Below are 18,431 nucleotides of genomic sequence, written 5' to 3' on the forward strand. Positions count from 1 at the left end.
CTACTCTCTAGTTGAGAGGTGCAGGCTTCTCACTGCAGTGGCTCCCGGGCTCTGGAGCACAGGCTCAGCAGTTGTGAGGAACGGGTTTAATTGTTCTGCGACTTGTGGGATTTTCCCGGATCAGGGATCGAACCGTGTCTCCTACATTGGCAGGTGGTTTCCTTACCACTAATGCCACCCGGGAAGCCCCTACATATATATACATGCACACATATGTCATATTGATTATATTTCTGTAGACAACCCTGATTCTCTATGCAATGAAATTAAAAGACGCTGGCTCCTTGGAGGAAAAGCTATGACCAATCTAGACAGCATATTAAAAAGTAGAGACATTGCTTGGCTGACAAAGGTCCATCTAGTCAAAGCTTTGGTTTCTCCAGTAGTCATGTATGGATGTGAGAGTTGGACTATAAAGAAAGCTGAGCACCGAAGAATTGATGCTTTGGAGAAGCATGTTGGAGAAGACTCTTGAGAGTCCCTTGGACTACAAGGATATCAAACCAGTCAATCCTAAAGGAGATCAGTCCTGAGTATTCATTGGAAAGACTGAAGCTGAAGCTCCAGTACTTTGGCCACCTGATGGGAAGAACTGATTCATTGGAAAAGACCCTGATGCTGGGAAAGATTGAAGGTGGGAGGAGAAGGGGATGACAGAGGATGAGATGGTTGGATGGCATCACCAACTCGATGGACATGAGCTTGAGCAAGCTCTGGGAGTTGGTGATGGACAGGGAAGCCTGGTGTGCTGCAGTCCATGGGGTCACAAAGAGCCAGACATGACTGAGTGACTGAACTGGACTGAGAGAACTCTGATTAATACAATGGGGAATGAAAAGTTCACAGTATTTCATGTATTTTTAGCCTTTATTTTTTTCCTCAATGATAAACATATCAGATTGTTAGCAGAAAAGTAAATGTGTTGTTTGTCAGTCAGAACCACTGGGCATGAGGATGCTACACTTGTGATCTGGAAAACTTCCTCTCCTTCCACATTTGAGATGAAATGCATTTTGAAAGGAGCAAATGACTTAATGTAGGTTCAGTTAAAGAATAAATGAAAATTGAATACATCACTTGAAACATGTTACATCAATAACGGAAATTGCCTCATGAAAAACTGACAACAGTGTGGTAGACATCTCATACACATGATCACATTTAAAACTCTTACCACAATCAGTTACTTTCACTCAGAACATTAGTATTTTCAGCTAGTTTAAAAGCAGATGTATTTTCTTCATCTTTCGCTTTCAAAATCCCTAAAAACTCTAACATAATATTGAAGGGCAATTTCAGCAATGTCTGGAAACTAAAAGTTAAGAAATTTTAACAAGTTATTTTTCTGTATAGCTTTAGTTTTTGAGGTACTTGATTGGAATTTGTGGCAGAACTCACGCTAGACCAGGGTTTCTTAACCTCAGCATCGGTGCACCTGGTTGGATAATGCTTCATCGGGGGTCCTGCCCATCTGTGTAGCGCACCTCTTCCCTGTAGGTGCCAGCGGTACTCCTGCTCCCCCATTGGTGGCAACCAAACAGATCTCCAGCAGTGGCCTGGAGTCCCTGGGGAGAGAATGACTGCCGTGTAGACACAGAGGCCGTGAGCAAGGCCAGGCATGTGACTAAGTGAGGGACCGCAGCCTCAAGTAAGTTCAAACAGGAGCCTGCTTGATAGAAAGGTAAAAGTTAATGAATCCCTTGGCCTCCCTGGTGGCTCAGTGGTAAAGAATCCAGCTGCCAAATCCCTGGGCGGGAAAGATCCCCTGGAGAAGGAAATGGTAACCCACTCCAGTATTCTTGCCTGGAGAATCCCATGGACAGAGAAGCCTGGTTGGGCTACATTCCATGGGTTGCAACGAGTCAGACACGACTGAGCAACTGACCATGCACAAGGAATCTCAGAACATTTGGAGCCTGCAGTGTTGGCTCCTCACACTTGACATGTGGCTAAGAGGAAGGGGTTTTGCTGTGTGTGACTTCCCTGGTCCCTCTCCACCCTAGTTTCGCCAGGATCAAGGCTGCAGCCTACCCAGAGTAAGAACACCGTCTAGTGAGAGAGCTCTTACACCCTGTAGTAATGACACTGTGTTTGAGTAACGATGGTTCAGTTCCATGGAAAGTTCCACAACCACCAAGCGTGTGTCCTGCCGGTCCTAGGAGGGAAGACCGAGGATCAGCAAGAATGTTGTTTGCTGAGAGCCCTGTTTCTGAAATGAGCTGAGATATGAGTGGCTTTAAGCAAAGGAGGAAGTAGGAGAAGATGAGGGAGAGGAAAGTTGGGTGCCCGGGTGGTCAGTGTGAAGTGTCCACCTGGAGAGGCTGCAGCTCCCTATTACCCAGTCAAACCATCCACCAGGCTTGTTCTCCAGTAAGTGTGATGTCCTCAGTGTCCGGACCACATGGCTTGAAGCAGGAGAGATGATCCTAGATAACCTGGCCGGCCTGATCCAATCAATTTAACCTTAAAAGCAGAAGTGAGGGGACTTCTCTGGAGGTTCAGTAGTTAAGACTCCGTGCTTCCATTGCAGAGGGTGCAAGTTCGATCCCCGGTCTGGGAATTAAGATGCCACATGCTGCTCAGCATGGTCAAAAAATAGAAAAAATAAGTAAAAAAGAAAGAAAGAAAGAAAGAAAGAAAGAAAGAATGCTCATTCTAAAAAAGAAGCAGCAGCAGAGGTGAGGTTTCCCTGAAGTGCAGGAAATTTCTGCTGTGCTCCAGCGTTCCAGCCTGCAAGCCTGCCCAACTTGGAATTTGCCAAGCCAGCCCCCACAGTGCCTTTCAATCAACCTCCCACCCCTCCCCCCTTCTCTGTTTCCCTGGAAGCCTAATGAACAAACTGATTTACAATAGGAGAACCACCACCATTGTTATTGTCAAGGGACATAATGAGGACAGGACCCTATCTCATTTATTTTGTTTCCTCCTGGACCCTGGCACACGGGCACTCAATAAATGATGAACTGAATGAAATTATTATGAGCAATTATGCAAACAGCTCTGGAGTATAGAAAACAATATTTTGAATGTCTCTGCTAGGAAGGAGGTGATTTTTATGGAAAAGGGCATCGTTTAGCTTTCAAAATTCAAAAACAGTGTTTTTCATTATGTAAGTAACATTCAGCCCACCATTGAAAGTCTGTGAACTAGGGCACAAACATGCGGAGAGTTCACGGCGGTGACCAGCAGGGCCGGGCATCCCGCAGGTCCGCCAGGGTTCCCTCCTGCCCTCCCGCCCCAGGCAAATGTGCGTCTGTGTGGTGGGGGTCATACTGTCTCAAGAGGTTTCTTGTTTTGTTGCTTTTCCCTTTGTTATGAATAGTCTTCATAAATATCATTTCCTCTTTAGTGTTCCTTTGTTGAAAATAGCTTTACTGTGTACATAACATTAATTTATGCTCATTAATAACTTTTACTGAGTCTCTTTTAGGTACCAGGCATTTTCCATGGTCTCTCTGTTTTTATTCTCAAAACAAGTACATGGCAAATACCATCCGACGAGGAAATTGGTCTCAGGACCACTCATGAGCTTGTCCAGACTGTCCAGTTTGCCAGGTGGCAGGGTTCTGAAGACTGTCCTCTTTCTACCTTGCTATGTTGTCATGTTTTGCTTATTTCACCTGATCATCTGTGGATCCAGGAGTTATGAACTGTGGGGAACATCCCTTTGCATCTTGTTCTGTGGAAAAGAATATGTCAGAGACTCAGGATCTGGCCCTGTATTTTATGTTATAGTGTAAATGGTTTTCTACAACTCAGCAAAGGGGAACACGCCTTTTTTCTTTAAGTGTATGAATATTGGTGTTTGGCTTCAATTTATGTTTTCAAATTTAGTTCACATTCCAATCATTTTTTTGCAGAGGAAAAAGCCATAGTTTTTAGGTTTGGGTTCATCACTGGTTAACTATCCCATTTGAAATCCACATAGTCAGCTACATACTTGAAACCCCTTCCATGGACACCCAACCCTTTTGGAAGGATGGAAAGCACACTAAGAAAAATCCAGCTGTCCTTAAAGAAACATTCAAAGACTACTAATGGGCACCGTCAAATGGATCTCATTGTACCTTTTCACTGAGAACTGATTCAAAATGTAGCATTCTCTCAATGTTGGGGTATGCTTAGAAACACTAAGAATTCTTCATTGTCCTTTCACTGTGTATATAACCTATTGAGGTAAACCATGCCATCCTAAACAGCCTCAAACATCAGTTCAGTTCAGTTCAGTCTCTCAGTCGTGTCCGACTCTTTGCGACCCCATGAATCGCAGCACGCCAGGCCTCCCTGTCCATCACCAACTCCCAGAGTTCACTCAGACTCACGCCCATTGAGTCAGTGATGCCATCCAGCCATCTCATCCTCTGTCGTCCCCTTCTCCTCCTGCCCCCAATCCCTCCCAGCATCAGAGTCTTTCCCAATAAGTCAACTCTTCGCATGAGGTGGCCAAAGTATCGGAGTTTCAGCTTTAGCATTATTCCTTCCAAAGAAATCCCAGGGCTGATCTCCTTCAGAATGGACTGGTTGGATCTCCTTGCAGTCCAAGGGACTCTCAAGAGTCTTCTCCAACACCACAGTTCAAAAGCATCAATTCTTCGGTGCTCAGCCTTCTTCACAGTCCAACTCTCACATCCATACATGACCACAGGAAAAAGCATAGCCTTGACTAGATGGACCTTAGTTGGCAAAGTCATGTCTCTGCTTTTGAATATGTTATCTAGGTTGGTCATAACTTTTCTTCCAAGGAGTAAGTGTCTTTCAATTTCATGGCTGCAGTCACCATCTGCAGTGATTTTGGAGCCCCTCAAAATAAAGTCTGACACTGTTTCCCCATCTATTTCCCATGAAGTGATGGGACAGGATGCCATGATCTTCGTTTTCTGAATGTTGAGCTTTAAGCCAACTTTTTCACCTCCTCTTTCACTTTCATCAAGAGGCTTTTTAGCTCCTCTTCACTTTCTGCCAGAAGGGTGGTGTCATCTGCATATCTGAGGTTATTGAGATTTCTCCCGGCAGTCTTGACTCCAGCTTGTGTTTCTTCCAGTCCAGCGTTTCTCATGATGTACTCTGCATAAAAGTTAAATAAGCAAGGTGACAATATACAGCCTTGACGTACTCCTTTTCCTATTTGGAACCAGTCTGTTGTTCCATGTCCAGTTCTAACTGTTGTTTCCTGACCTGCATACAGATTTCTCAAGAGGCAGGTCAGGTGGTCTGGTATTCCCATCTCTTTCAGAATTTCCACAGTTTCTTGTGATCCACACAGTCAAAGGCTTTGGCATAGTCAATAAAGCAGAAATAGATGTTTTTCTGGAACTCTCTTGCTTTTTCCATGATCCAGCAGATGTTGGCAATTTGATCTCTGGTTCCTCTGCCTTTTCTAAAACCAGCTTGAATATCAGGAAGTTCATGGTTCACGTATTGCTGAAGGCTGGCTTGGAGAATTTTGAGCATTACTTTACTAGCATGTGAGATGAGTGCAATTGTGCGGTAGTTCGAGCATTCTTTGGCATGGCATTGCCTTTCTTTGGGATTGGAATAAAAACTGACCTTTTCCGGTTCTGTGGCCACTGCTCAGTTTTCCAAATTTGCTGGCCTATTGAATGCAGCACTTTCACAACATCATCTTTCAGGATTTGAAATAGCTCCACTGGAATTCCATCACCTCCACTAGCTTTGTTCATAGTGATGCTCTCTAAGGCCCACTTGACTTCACATTCCAGGATGTCTGGCTCTAGGTGAGTGATCACACCATCGTGATTATCTTGGTCATGAAGATCTTTTTTGTACAGTTCCTCTGTGCATTCTTGCCACCTCTTCTTAATATCTTCTGCTTCTGTTAGGGCCATACCATTTCTGTCCTTTATCGAGCCCATCTTTGCATGAAATGTTCTCTTGGTATCTCTAATTTTCTTGAAGAGATCTCTAGTCTTTCCCATTTTGTTCTTTTCCTCTATTTCTTTGCATTGATCGCTGATGGGTGATGGATTAAAACACAGCCCTGTGGAAGAGGGAGTGTCAGCACTGTTGGTGTTTAGAGCATGCGTCCACCTCCTTTGCTAAGTCACTCCTGTATATTGCAAAGAAGAATGCCTCACCAACATTAACCACTCACTGCGATGCAGTGTGCTGGGTGCGGCTGCGTTTTCCTCCTTTTCTCTGAGCTCATGCTATTTAATTATTCCTGAGTAAATGCTCACTCTGTCTCTCTTTAGTCACTTATTTGTGTCTGACTCTTGGGACCCCGTGAACTGTAGCCCGCCAGGCTCCTCTGTCCATGGCATTCTCCAGGCAAGAATACAGGAGTGGGTTGCCATCTCCTTCTTCAGGGGATCTTCCCAACCCAGGAATCGAACCCGGGTCTCCTGTATTGCAGGCAGTTTCTTTACCGACTGAGCTATGAGGGAAGCCCTGTAAATGCTCCCACACTGATATTAATGGTGTCCTCAGAGTCTGACCAGTTTGTGAATAAGGCCACAGCCCTTCCCCTTCTGATTTGCTCTTGTTGTTTGTTTGTTGTTTTAATTTTCTATTGTAGGATAATTGCTTTACAATATCGTGCTAGTTTCTGCCATACATCAGCATGAATATTGTTCGATTTTAATTGCATTAGTCCAAGGGGTGAAGTTCTGGTCAGGGAGACTTTCTGGATCGCTTCCAGAGGTCAGTGCAGAAGCCCTGCTGACTGCCATGCTGAGGACCAGCTGGGCCAGAGAGTGGCCACTGTGCCCTAGGGCAAGGGCTTCGCTGACCTGGCCAAGCTGTCCACAAGAAGGTGCTTAAAGATGCTGTGTCTTCTGCTTTCTCCTAAGGCCAGGTTGGTAAGGCTCTCTAGAGAGACAGGAAGGATAAACATGTCTTCCTCCGATATCATAGAAGAGGAAGACATGTTTATCCTTCCTGTCTCTCTAGAGAGCCTTACCAAGCTGGCCTTACGAGAAAGCAGAAGACACAGCTTGGCTAGGACAGTGAAGCCCTTGGACAAGCCCCTCCTGGCCCTTCTCATGAATTATAAAGTTTTTGCTAGGAGAGATAATAGGAATTAGATGCCCTTATTTTCTTTGTTAATATTCTCTTTAGAATTCCCTGGTGGTCTGTGGTTAGGACTCCACGCTTCCACTGCAGGGGACACAGGCTTCATCCCTGGTCAAGGAACTAAGATCCCAAATGCCACATGGCCAAAAATAAATAAATAATAAAAGTATTTAAAAAATAATGATTTTCTCTTTACCCTTCTTTCCTTTATCATTCATCCTTTACCACATTTGATGTATGGCTTCTAGAAATTTTTAAATTTTAATTTTATAAATTAAATTAATTTTTAATTTAAAAATTAAAATTTTTAATTTTTAAAATTAAAAAAATTTCTAAAACTATTTTTTCTCCTTAATATAATTTATGCTTTTATAGTTTTTCTCTTCTTTCTATGTCTTATGTTCTTAGGTACTTGTTATAAAAACGATAACTCGGTAATTACCCATTGAATTGCTGAAAGGCATAGGACTGTGAGAAACGAGGCAGCTGGATGTTTCATTAATGATAAGGTTCTGAGGCAGGAAATATGAGTGGGGGACATGGACAGATGATGCAGTGGGTGCCTGGCTACAAATTAAGCTTCAGTTGGGGAGAAGTGGATGTGGGGAAACCTGGGAAAATATAGTCTTGGGAAAGAATATGGAGTCACAGGAAGTACCAGAAAGATAAGGACCGATTCTAATGAGTTAATAAAATTCCAGAGGACACCCATGGTGTTTTTAAACCCTGCTCTGTGTCTGTTATGTCTGAAAAGAGAAACAAGCACAATGTGAAGGCCACTGGGCAGACCCTTGCAAGGGAATTGTCATCAGTCACAGTGGTTGTGCACCACACCTGGAATGATTTCTTATTTCTTATCAAGGTCTCCCTGATTTTGTGGCTTCCCAGGGGGCTCAGCAGTAAATAACCTACTTGCCCACATATGAAGCACAAGATACTTGTGTTTGATCCCTGACTTGGGAAGATTCTCTGGAGAAGGAAATGGCAACCCGTTCCAGGATTCTTGGCTGGGAAGTCCCATGGACAGAAGGAGCCTGGTGGGGGCTATAGTCCACGGGGGTCGCAAGAAGTCCAATGTGACTGAGCTTCTGAGCACATTCTTTGGAGATTGGTTCAGAGCTGTATAAGAAAACTTTACTCTCCTCCCTTTTTTTTCCTTTAACAAACTGCTCAAGGTTTTACTTTATGGATTTATTACAAGTCACATGACCAGTTAGTTATTCGTGATGGATATTCTTGACGGGCTGCTTCCAGTCTTCTGCTAACATGAAGAGTGCAACAGTGAGGAGTCTCCTAAGCACATGATTTTGCACATGTATGTTCAGGTATTTAAGAGAAATTTCCAGAAGAGAGATTGTTGCATCAAAGACATTGTTGTGTATTTGTAATTTTAATAAATATTACCAAACTTCTTTTCATAAAGTCTGTGTCAATTTCACCTCCGTGGTAATGTATGAAAGTACCTGAATTTTCCAAACTCTAACACCATTTCATATTATTTTTAGTATTTGTCAAATTTATAGGTAAGAAATGGTATATCAGTGGCTTTATTTTTATTTCTTCTTGGTATGAATGGCATTGAGCTTATTTACTAATGTTTAAGAACCATTTATATTTTCTTTTCTGTAAACTATTTTATCCTATTGTTAGTATTTTTCTTTTTTCTTTCAGCACTTGAAATATTTTATTCCACTCTTTTCTTGCTTGCATAGTTTCCGAAGAGAAGTCCGATGTAATTCTTACTCTTGTTCCTCTATAGGCAAGATTTTTTATCCCCTTTCTGGCCACTTGCAAGATTTTCTCTTTGTCCTTGTTTGTCTACATTGTAGACATGGAATATGATATGAAGAACATGGGATACAGCATAGATTTTTTTGGTATTTATCCTACTTGGTATCTATGAGCTTTTTAGATCTGTGGCTTAGAATCTGTCATTAATTTTGGAAACTTCTCAACTATTATCATTTCAAATATTTCTTCTTCTTCTTATCTTCCCATTACATATATGTTACACCTTTCATAATTGTCCCACAGTTATTGGATATTCTGTTCCATTTGTTTCATCTTTGCATTTCTGCTTGAGAAACCTCTATTAACATATTATTAAACTCACTTGTTCTTTCCTTGGCTGTGTCCAGTCTATGAATGAGTCCATCAAAGGCATTTTTCATTCTGTTACAGTGGTTTTACTTGTAGCATTTCCTTCAGATTCTTTCCTTTAGCCTTGATCTCTCTGCTTACATTGTCTGTCTGTTCCCACATGTTGCCCATTTTCCCCAAATAGATCCCTTAGCATATTTATCATGGTTATATCAAATTCCTGGTGTGATAATTCTCAAATCTCTATCATGTCTGACTCTGTTTGGGTCTGATTCCAATGAGTCCTTTGTCTCTTCATATTACAGGCTTAAAAAATTATTTTTTAGCACACCTTGTAAATTTTTTGTTGAAAGCTAGTTGTATTGGGTAAAAACTGCTGAGGTCAATAGTCCCTTAGTGTGAGGTTTTATATTTATCTGTCTGGGAGCTAGGCTGCTTTTACTGTTTGTAGTAGTTACGGTGTCAGGGGCTAAAATTTCTTCTGGTGTCCTTGTTTTTGCCTCCCCTGTTGTCTTTGGGTTTCCCTGGAGACTCCTTAAATAGGGTCTGAGCCCATGTAGTTCTTTTAGCTCTAATCCCTGTTATCCCACAGAAGCCCTGTGGATGCAGCCAGTGAGGTGTGCGGGCAGGGGAGTATTCTGTGATCCCATGACTAGGTCTCAGTCTTTCAGGGAGCTTGAGTCTGGGATTTCCCCTCCCCCACGTTGAAGGCTGGAGGGGCTGGACTTGTGTATTCCCTTCCCTGCAGGTGTGTTGCTGCTAAGCTGCTAAGTCGCCTCAGTCATGTCCGACTCTGTTCAACCCCATAGACGGCAGCCCACGAGGCTCCCCCATCCCTGGGATTCTCCAGGCAAGAACACTGGAGTGGGTTGCCATTTCCTTCTCAATGCATGAAAGTGAAAAGTGAAAGTGAAGTCGCTCAGTCGTGTTTGACTCATAGTGACCCCATGGACTGCAGCCTACCAGGCTCCTCCGTCCATGGGATTTTCCAGGCAAGAGTACTGGAGCGGGGTGCCATTGCCTTCTCCGTGTGTTAGGTGCTGGTAGATAGTTCTCCTTGAAGGCAAGCTGTGTTAAGGAAAACAGAGAGATCTGGACATGATTCAAAATGGTTACTATTTTTCCTCTTCCTGAAGGAAGCAGGAAGGAATTTTTTTCAGATCTCCTCAGTGAGAACCTAGTAGGATTTCTGGAGGCAAATCTCAGGAAACTGTGGAGCCCCTTCTAAGACTGGGGCTCTTCTGAGTTTTTAATTGTCAAACTTGTCCACACTGAGCCCCCAGAAATTCATCAATTATAGTTTAAAATGTTCCTACTGATCCTGGTTCCAGCTGTGGGCTCCAGTTAAGAATTCTCTGCATCTGTCTGTCTCTCCAGTTTCAGACAAGCAGTTTGTCCTATGACCTCAATTCTCTGATGGATCTAAGAAGAGCTGTTGACTTTCACTTTGTTCAACCTTTTTCTTTCTGTGAAGAGAGACTTCCAAGCTCTGCATGTCCAGACTGAGACCAGAAGTCATATTTGCCTTATTGATTTGTAGGAGCTCTTTGCATATTAGGAAAAATCCGTCCTTTGTCTTGATATAAGATGACCATTTTTTCCCCATTTTGTCCTTTATATTTTAAATTTGTGTTTTCTCCCCATGCAGTTAAACAAATGTCTTGTGTGTGTTGAATTTATTATTACTCTCTTTTAGACATTTTAATTCTGTGATACAATTAGTAAGGCCTTCATAACTCAGATTATAAAGGAACTCTTCCGTTATTCCTTCTAGTACTTGTTATGGGTTTATATTTTATGTTTAAATATTTGCTCCATTTAGGTTTCATCTTCATGTAGAATGTGAAGTATAGACACTACTATATACTATTTAGATATCTACTCTCTAGTTGTTTCAAAATCATTTACTCAATAGTTCACATTTTTCCCCCGTTGACTATTATGTATTAAATTCCAATATGCATTTGTGTCTATTTCTGTGATTCCTATTCTGTGTTATTGCTTTATCTCTTTACTAACATGCTAAAATGAATGTTATAGGATGATGTTACTCTGTTTTAATTAGTACAGCTTTAAAATATTTATGGCTGCTAGTTACTTTTTCATTTTTAATGTCAATTTCAAACATTTTTTGTCAATTTAAAATTTGTATATTAATTTTAGCATCAGTTCTTCTAATAAAAACAGCTGATAGTATTATTATGATGCTGTTTTTAGATTAATTTAGGAATGATTGCATATTTATGAAATTTAGTTTTTCCATTTAAGAACATTGTGTGGCATTCCATTTGTTCACGTTTTCTTTTATGTCCCTAGAGAGCTTTAAACACATTTATTCATATAAATCTTGTGCATTTCTGTTAAGTTTTTTCCTGTGAATCTTATCTTTTTCCTATTTTAAGTGTGGCCTTTATTTCTTCCTTACATATTTTAACTGGTTGTTTTTATGTGTATATGTTTATTTTACGGAAACATGCTATTTCTAAATGTTTACAAGCATATGTTCAGTAAAACAGAGGGCAGCTGGCGTCTGCACCATAGGGGTCTGAGGTCTGTGGACTTGGCTCCACGACTTAGGAGCACCATGGCACTGGGTACTGTTACTTAACTTTTATAAGCCAATTTCCTCTGGTGTACAATGGGATAGCAACAGTACCTACCTCATAAGGTAGTCTGAGGGTTAAAAAGATAAAGCAGGAAAGCCCTTAGTAGAGTCTCTGGAGCACAGGAAGCCACGGATCAATGTTGGCTACTGTGGTTCTGTCTTCATCATTAAAGCTCAAATCTAGTCCATGGGGGTCGGAGTGGGAACTGACTTCAACCTGCGGGAACCACTGCCCCTCCTCCCAGTTCTCACAAGAAGCCCACCAGTAGAGGAAGGGCTATTGGGTGGGGGGATGGGGGGATGGAGATGGAAGGACAGAGACCCCTTACCTGGTTGTTGCAGGAAAAGAATGAAAGGGTTCTGGATGGTCTGCGTTTGGGGGTCCAAGGAAATCAAAGGAGACACACGCGGATGGAGTAAGCAGCAGGGGTGGACAGAGCACTATTTCCAATGCCTCCTTAGGTTTGTAGCGAGTCAATAGCTTCAGGCCACTTTACACACAGGTATCCTAGCCCCATCTTTGCATCCGCTCAGCAGGACTGCGAGGGAGGAACCGGAAGTCGCAGGGAGCGGGTGGGGTGGCAAAGCCGGGTGCAGGCATGCCACCCCGTCCTAGTGCGCACTCCCCTCCGAATCTCTTCACTTCCCTTGTCAAGTCTCCTGTTTGGGTCCGAGGACTAATTATCAGCAGGAAAGACGGGGGGCAAACTGGAAGGCGGGGAAACCAGAAGGGTGAACGTACTGGGAAGAGGTAGCCTAACGGGGGCTTTGGGTTCAAATCAGTAACAATGTTTGCTGAATACCCCGCGCGCAGATGAAGCCACGGAGCTGTGTTAGGAAGAGTGTGGTTACAGCCACCACGTCTTAAGCTTCTATTGTGTGCTGCCTGTTCCATGGGCATTTTCTCTTTTATTCCTAACAACAGTCTTCCGAGGCGGTGACACCGCGTGCCTCCAAGAAAGCAAGGCCTGGGTCCTCTCGGAGCTGAGCCTCCGCGCACTAACTGAAGAATACCCGTGCAGCACACGCACAGGCCAGGGCAGGGGAGTCGTGCACCACGGCGGAGCCGGGAAGGTCTGCAGGGCGTCCGCCCCGGGGGGTGGGTGAGGTCCGCAGAAACGGGATGTGATGGGCGAGAGGAAGGACACGGCGTCCGTTCCTGCACGAGGGGCAGGGGGAGCTAGCCGGTGGGCGAGGGAGCCGCGTACACTGCCTGCAGCCGGGGGTGGAGCCGCAGAGGAGCGCGGGCGGAGAGACTGCGGCGGAGAGGAGCGCCCGGCGGCGGGGAAGGTGCTCCACCGGCTCGCGGGCGCTCGCCCGCCGCCGCAGCGCTTTTACTGTAGCCGTCACGCGGCTGCGGGGTTCGGAAGCGGAAATGCTCTCGGCTCATTGGCTGCGGGTCCAAATCCAGACCGAAAGAATGCGCTCGCGGCCGGCGGGTGGGAAGCGTCCCCAGCCCGGCCTCAGGGCCCGTGCCCACGTGCCGCTCGGCCTGCCGAGTCGGGCGGCTCCCTCTCTCTGCATCGCTCCTTCCGTCTGCCCGCCTGCCTGTCTTTCTTCATTAGGTTTTACCAAAAAAAAAAAAAAAAGTAAGCAACCCGGCGCATTGTACCCAAGTGGTCCAGTAACGCCCCCGCCTAGCCCAGCGCCGCTGGCCGCCTCCGTGGTGGATGCGAGCAGCTCGGGTGGTTTCTGAGAAGGGACACTTCCTCCCCCGCCTCTGGTGTCTGCCGCCGGGCAGTTCAGGTTCAAGCCCACCGTCGACGTGACTGCTGTAAAGGCCGCGGGGCAGGGCTCCGGAGCTCCGCGCACACGTAAGCGAGACGCACGAGGCAGCCCCGGACGCGCAGTGACCCGGGACTGCGGCGGCGGGTGTGGGCACGGAGGGGCAGGACGCCGCGCCCCCTCCCTCCCCGCGGCAGGCCGAGCACGCCTTCCAGCCTGGGGGGCAGGGGCAGGTCGCCCCGGGTCGCCGGCACCTCCGGCGCCCGAGAAATCTGCAGATTCATTGCTCCCTTTCGTCTTCCGGCGACAGCCCTCCGTGCCGAGTAGGGCCAGGCCGGTCCTTCGCCGCCAGCCGTGAGCCGGCCGCAGAGGCGGACCCGACCTCTCCCCATAAAAACGCTGCAGTTACTTCTCCCAGTGCCGGGGCCGCGGTCTGCGTCCCACCTTGCTTCTCCCTGGCACGTCCCGCGGCCTGGAGCGGTGCTCAGTCTCGGCAACTTTCACCGTCTGGCCCCGCGAGTCTGGCCGTTTCTAAGACAATGTGAACAAAGAGGAGCAGGGGCGAGCGGGGCGCTCTGGCGGGCGGGGGGTGGGCGTGGGGGTGCCGCGCTCCAACCGGCCCCGCGGGGATCGGGCGCAGGGCGCGCCGCGCGGCTCCCCGGCCGCTCGGGCGCCGGATTTCTTTGTCCCGAGCCCGGGGTTGGGCGCGAGGGCCGCCGGCCGCGAGCAGAACCGAGCCCCGGGCTCGGGGCTCCGACTTCCACGTGCGTCCCGCGGGTTTAGAGCAGGAAGCAGCGTCCGCGACCCTTGGGCGCTCCCCGCACCGGGCTCCCTCAGCTCCGCGGCGGCTTCGGGGCCGCGAGGGACCCGGGGCCCTCGGCTTTCTCATCCCCCGAGGGCGGGTCCAGCTCGCCCCTCGGAGCGCGGTCCAGGGTTCTAGGGTAGGGGGAGCCCCCGGCGCGCGCTCCTGCACCCGGACTCTCCGCAGACGCAGGCGAGCTCGCGGAGCGAGGCGGTGCTCGGGCGCCCCCTCACCCAAGCCCGCCGCGCCGCGGGGCGGGACCTAAACGCAGCGCCGGCTTGTGAGACGCCGGGAGAGCCCCGAACCCGGCCAGGAGCGGCCACTGCGGCCGGTGTGCGCGCGTGGGAGGGGGCTGGGCGCACAGTCCCCCGCCTCCGCCTCACCGGTCCCACCCGCCGCGCGGCTTGCTCCTGTCTGCAGGAGAGATGAGAGCGGAACTGTGGGGTCCGTTCAAGCTCATTAAATCAGCCCCCTTCACTCCAACTCTTAGCTAAGTTTTATTTAACTCAAAGCAGCCCCCGAGCCCCAAGTGGGAAAACTAGTTCTCCCGATTCAGTCTGCACCTCCGCCGCCGCAGCGAACGAGGGGTTAGCTTCGCGGCTGCGACTCCGCGTGAGCGACGCGGCCGCAGAGGCCCAGGGGCCCGCGGTCTCGCGCCTCCTTTGTGCGACCGGGGGCTCGGGGCGGCCCCTGGTCCCCGCGCTCCGGCGCGCCGCGCGGGGCCTGCCGCAGCGCGGAGGGCGAGGCGGGCGCTAGGACCGCGGGGAGCGCGGGCGGCGCGGCGCTACCTTAAACCCGGCCCAATGCCGCCGCCTGCGCCACTCTGCGCGCCGCGGGGCTGCGCAGGAGGAGCGCTCCGGCCACCTCGCCCCGCGCCCCGGCGACACCTGTTCGCGGCCGCCGGCGGCACGCGGGTCCTGCCGCGGCGCCCCTCGCTCCCGCCGCCGCCGCCGCCCGCCGCCCGCGCCCGGCCGATGGACGCCAGCCGAGCCCCCGGAGGACTCTGGACACCAGCCTTGGACGCCTAAAGTTTTCCCTTCTTTTTGTTTTATTATCATCCTTCTCATTTTTGGAGGAGGGGACGGGGCTGCAGATTCGTCGCCGCCACCAACGTGAGATTTTTTTTTTTTCCTCCCTTGAAGGATTCCTGCTGATGTCTGCAGAGTCGGTTAGAGTAAAAACAGCGCATGCCTTCCTGGAGTCAGGATCCGTAAATTCTGACGTAGCCCGTGCATCTTAAAAACCCCTATAATAACGCCTAGGCATTTAAGTTGCTATGGTCATTCTGGTCGCAAGCCTAATGGAGAAACTCCGGATTTTTTTCCCTCCCTACGGTCGGATGAGATGAAGACCTGCGTGCCTGCCGAGAGCTGGGGATCTGTGTGTAGAGATACATAGATACGTTTATCAATATGTCAGTGTGCGAGTATAAAGTGGTGCTTGCTTAGACTATCCGCGGTTTGACCTTGAACCTGAGCCAGCGAAACGGCAGGTTACTTTTATTGATGCATTTCATGGATTGAAGAAAAGGACCTTTTTTCTTTTTCTTTTCTTCTCTCTGCAACTGCAGTGAGGGACGGGAGTTGGATTTACCTCGCCGAGTACCTCCTGGGTTGGCACCATCATCATTGTTTATCGCTGTGCTCGGAACGCCTGCCGACTCTGCCGATGGCTCCCCTGGGTGAAGTTGGGAACTATTTCGGCGTGCAGGATGCGGTGCCGTTCGGGAACGGGCCGGTGTTGCCGGTGGACAGCCCGGTCTTGCTAAGTGACCACCTGGGTCAGTCCGAAGCAGGGGGGCTTCCCAGGGGACCCGCGGTCACGGACTTGGATCACTTAAAGGGGATTCTCAGGCGGAGGCAGCTGTACTGCAGGACTGGATTTCACTTAGAAATCTTCCCCAACGGTACTATCCAGGGAACCAGGAAGGACCACAGCCGGTTCGGTAGGTGCACCGTTAACCCTTGAGGGCCCGAGCTGGCAGGCTCCGACCGCAGCTACCCAGAAGGCGGCCGCGCGCGGGCGGGGGATGCGGGAAGGGGTCTGCCTCCCTTGGTCTCGGACTGATTCGGTCTCATTAACTCCAGGGGAGAAAAAAGCCTCCGGAATTGCAGACCTGCTGCTGGCACTGATGCGGGTCTACACTGGAAGGCTTTTTTTTTTTTTTAAAGGAGGGCATGATTTATAAATATAACACATACCCCTAGTTCTTTTGCATCATATAGGCCGGCAAGATCGGGTTTAGGAAGTTTCTTTTGAATGGAGTGATTCCACGAGTTTCAAGCTTTAATCATTAACTACGGAGAACTTAAAATGCATTTTGCTCAAGGCAATGCTTACCATCTCGTGCCAAATGAAGTTTTTGCCCCTTCCCTTTATTCCTCCAAAAAGTGTCCTGCTTAAATTGTAAATGAAGCGTATTGCTGATTCCCACCGAGAGGGACTGGGGCGCTTTAGGCGAAGGTTGCAGATTGTTCCGTGGGAGGAGAGACTGAAGTCGTATTTCAGACTCCGGGGCTGCAGGGGCAGGGCGCAGGGGGGTTGGGGGACGGACTCGGGCAGGGGCAGGGCCCTGTCCAGGGTCGTTTGTCCTTCCAGCCATCGACTTATGCCCTGTGCTCTGTCTAGTTCCCACCGCGCGCAGCCCTGTGTAGGATTCCTGGGTGCTTCTGGTGTGCGGGTGTGCATGTGTGCGCGCATGCAAAAGCGGCGAGCTAATTTTAAAGGGCATTCCTAGGGCTTCATCTTCGGAGGAGGGTGTCTGTGACTCAGCACGAGGGCTGCAGACCCCGGAGGCTGGAGACCGTCCGCTCTAGTGACTGCACACACGTGCCCGCTGAGCCGCCGGGCCCGACGGCAGCGCCCCGGGGGTGGTGGGTGGAGGGGCTTCTCCTGTTTTTTTTCCCCCCCATACTTACAAAATAAAGCTGGGGGTGGGGTGGGGGAGGTGGCGGTGTTTGGGCAACCGGACTGTTGGAAGGAGTTAACTTATTGAGCGAACCCCTCTGACAACTTAAACTAGGTCGTAAAAGCAAAGTCCTATGGTGCTTTCTGTTCGTCAAGCTTCACGCCAGATGCTGAGCACGGTCTGAACTGTCCGTGTAGCTCGTGGGCTGCAGACGATGGCCGAGGTGAGGCCGGCCCGGGCCTGAGATGGGCCGGCCCCGGGGTTTCCTGCCTCTGTCCTCCCTCTCCGAGCCTCGGCCCGGAGGGACCCACCAGGGAGACGGCTCAGGGTCCCCCCCGCCCAGCTCCCGCGCCCCCGTCCGCTTTGCAGTCTCCAGTTACCCAGAGGAAGCTCGAGAAGTGGAGGCGGCTCCGGCCGCTGCGGAACGAGGACGAAACTTCGCACAAGCGCTCACCTCGGCCGCCCCCAGGCCGCCAGCGCTCGCGCCGCGCTCCGGACCAGGGCGGGCGGCCGGGTGCGGGGACGTCGCGCCCAGCCCGGGCCCCCGCGCGCCGGCCGGCAGGTGCCACTCGGCTGCCCGGGCCCCGCGCGCACTCGGCTGCCGCCGGCCTGCTCCGCGCGGTCCTAGACGCGCTCGGGTTCGGCGGCTCGCCCCCGCCCCGCGCGCCCTGGGCTGCTGGGACCGCCGAGTCCGGGGCGCCGGGCCCGGGCGCGCTCCGGCCGCATTTAGGGATCGGGCTCCTTGAGCCCGGGGCCGCGTCACTTCGCGCTCGCGGCGTGAGAACGCAGGTCCAGCGGATCGGGCCGCCGCCGGGAGCAGCGTGGCCGCGCGTGGGGCGGGAGCCGCCGGAGGCGCGCGCGGCGGGGCCGAGGCCCCGGAGTCCTGTCCCGTCTCGGACCCCTCTCCGTCCTTCGGAGCGCACAGCCGGGTCCCGGAGCGGTGGGCTCGCGGCGCCGGAGGTGGGTCGGGCCGGCCGGCAGGGCCGGGGCCGCGGGGGAGAGAGAGGGGACAAAGGGCGGCATAGGCAGGGGGCCGCGTGCCATTGTTGCGGACCCGCCGCCCCTCTCCGCCTGGGGAGCCCGCCATGGGCTCCCGCTTGCGGCCGGCGACCTCCGGTGCGGAGCAGCCGAGCCCGCCCGGGGAGACCGGGAGGCTCCGCTTGGGGCTTCTCCTCCTCTCCGTGCGCTTTTTTTTTTTTTTTTTAAACGCAGTCACCTTTCGGGTAGGACGTTCGCTACACGCTACCCGGTCATTAGGA

At 50.0% G+C, this 18,431-nt stretch overlaps 1 protein-coding gene across 1 annotated transcript in view; it reads left to right on the top strand.

The window, feature by feature from the left end:
- The window catches only part of FGF9 (fibroblast growth factor 9), a 29,587-nt gene continuing 26,386 nt past the window's right edge, over positions 15,231–18,431 (top strand). The window contains exon 1 of the mRNA XM_005687564.3: positions 15,231–16,209. Coding sequence (XP_005687621.1) covers positions 15,933–16,209 — 277 coding nt within the window. The 5' untranslated portion in view covers positions 15,231–15,932. The remainder of the gene's footprint in view (positions 16,210–18,431) is intronic.

The sequence above is a fragment of the Capra hircus genome, chromosome 12 (assembly GCF_001704415.2).
Source record: "Capra hircus breed San Clemente chromosome 12, ASM170441v1, whole genome shotgun sequence".
In the NCBI taxonomy this organism is placed as follows: Eukaryota; Metazoa; Chordata; class Mammalia; order Artiodactyla; family Bovidae; genus Capra; species Capra hircus.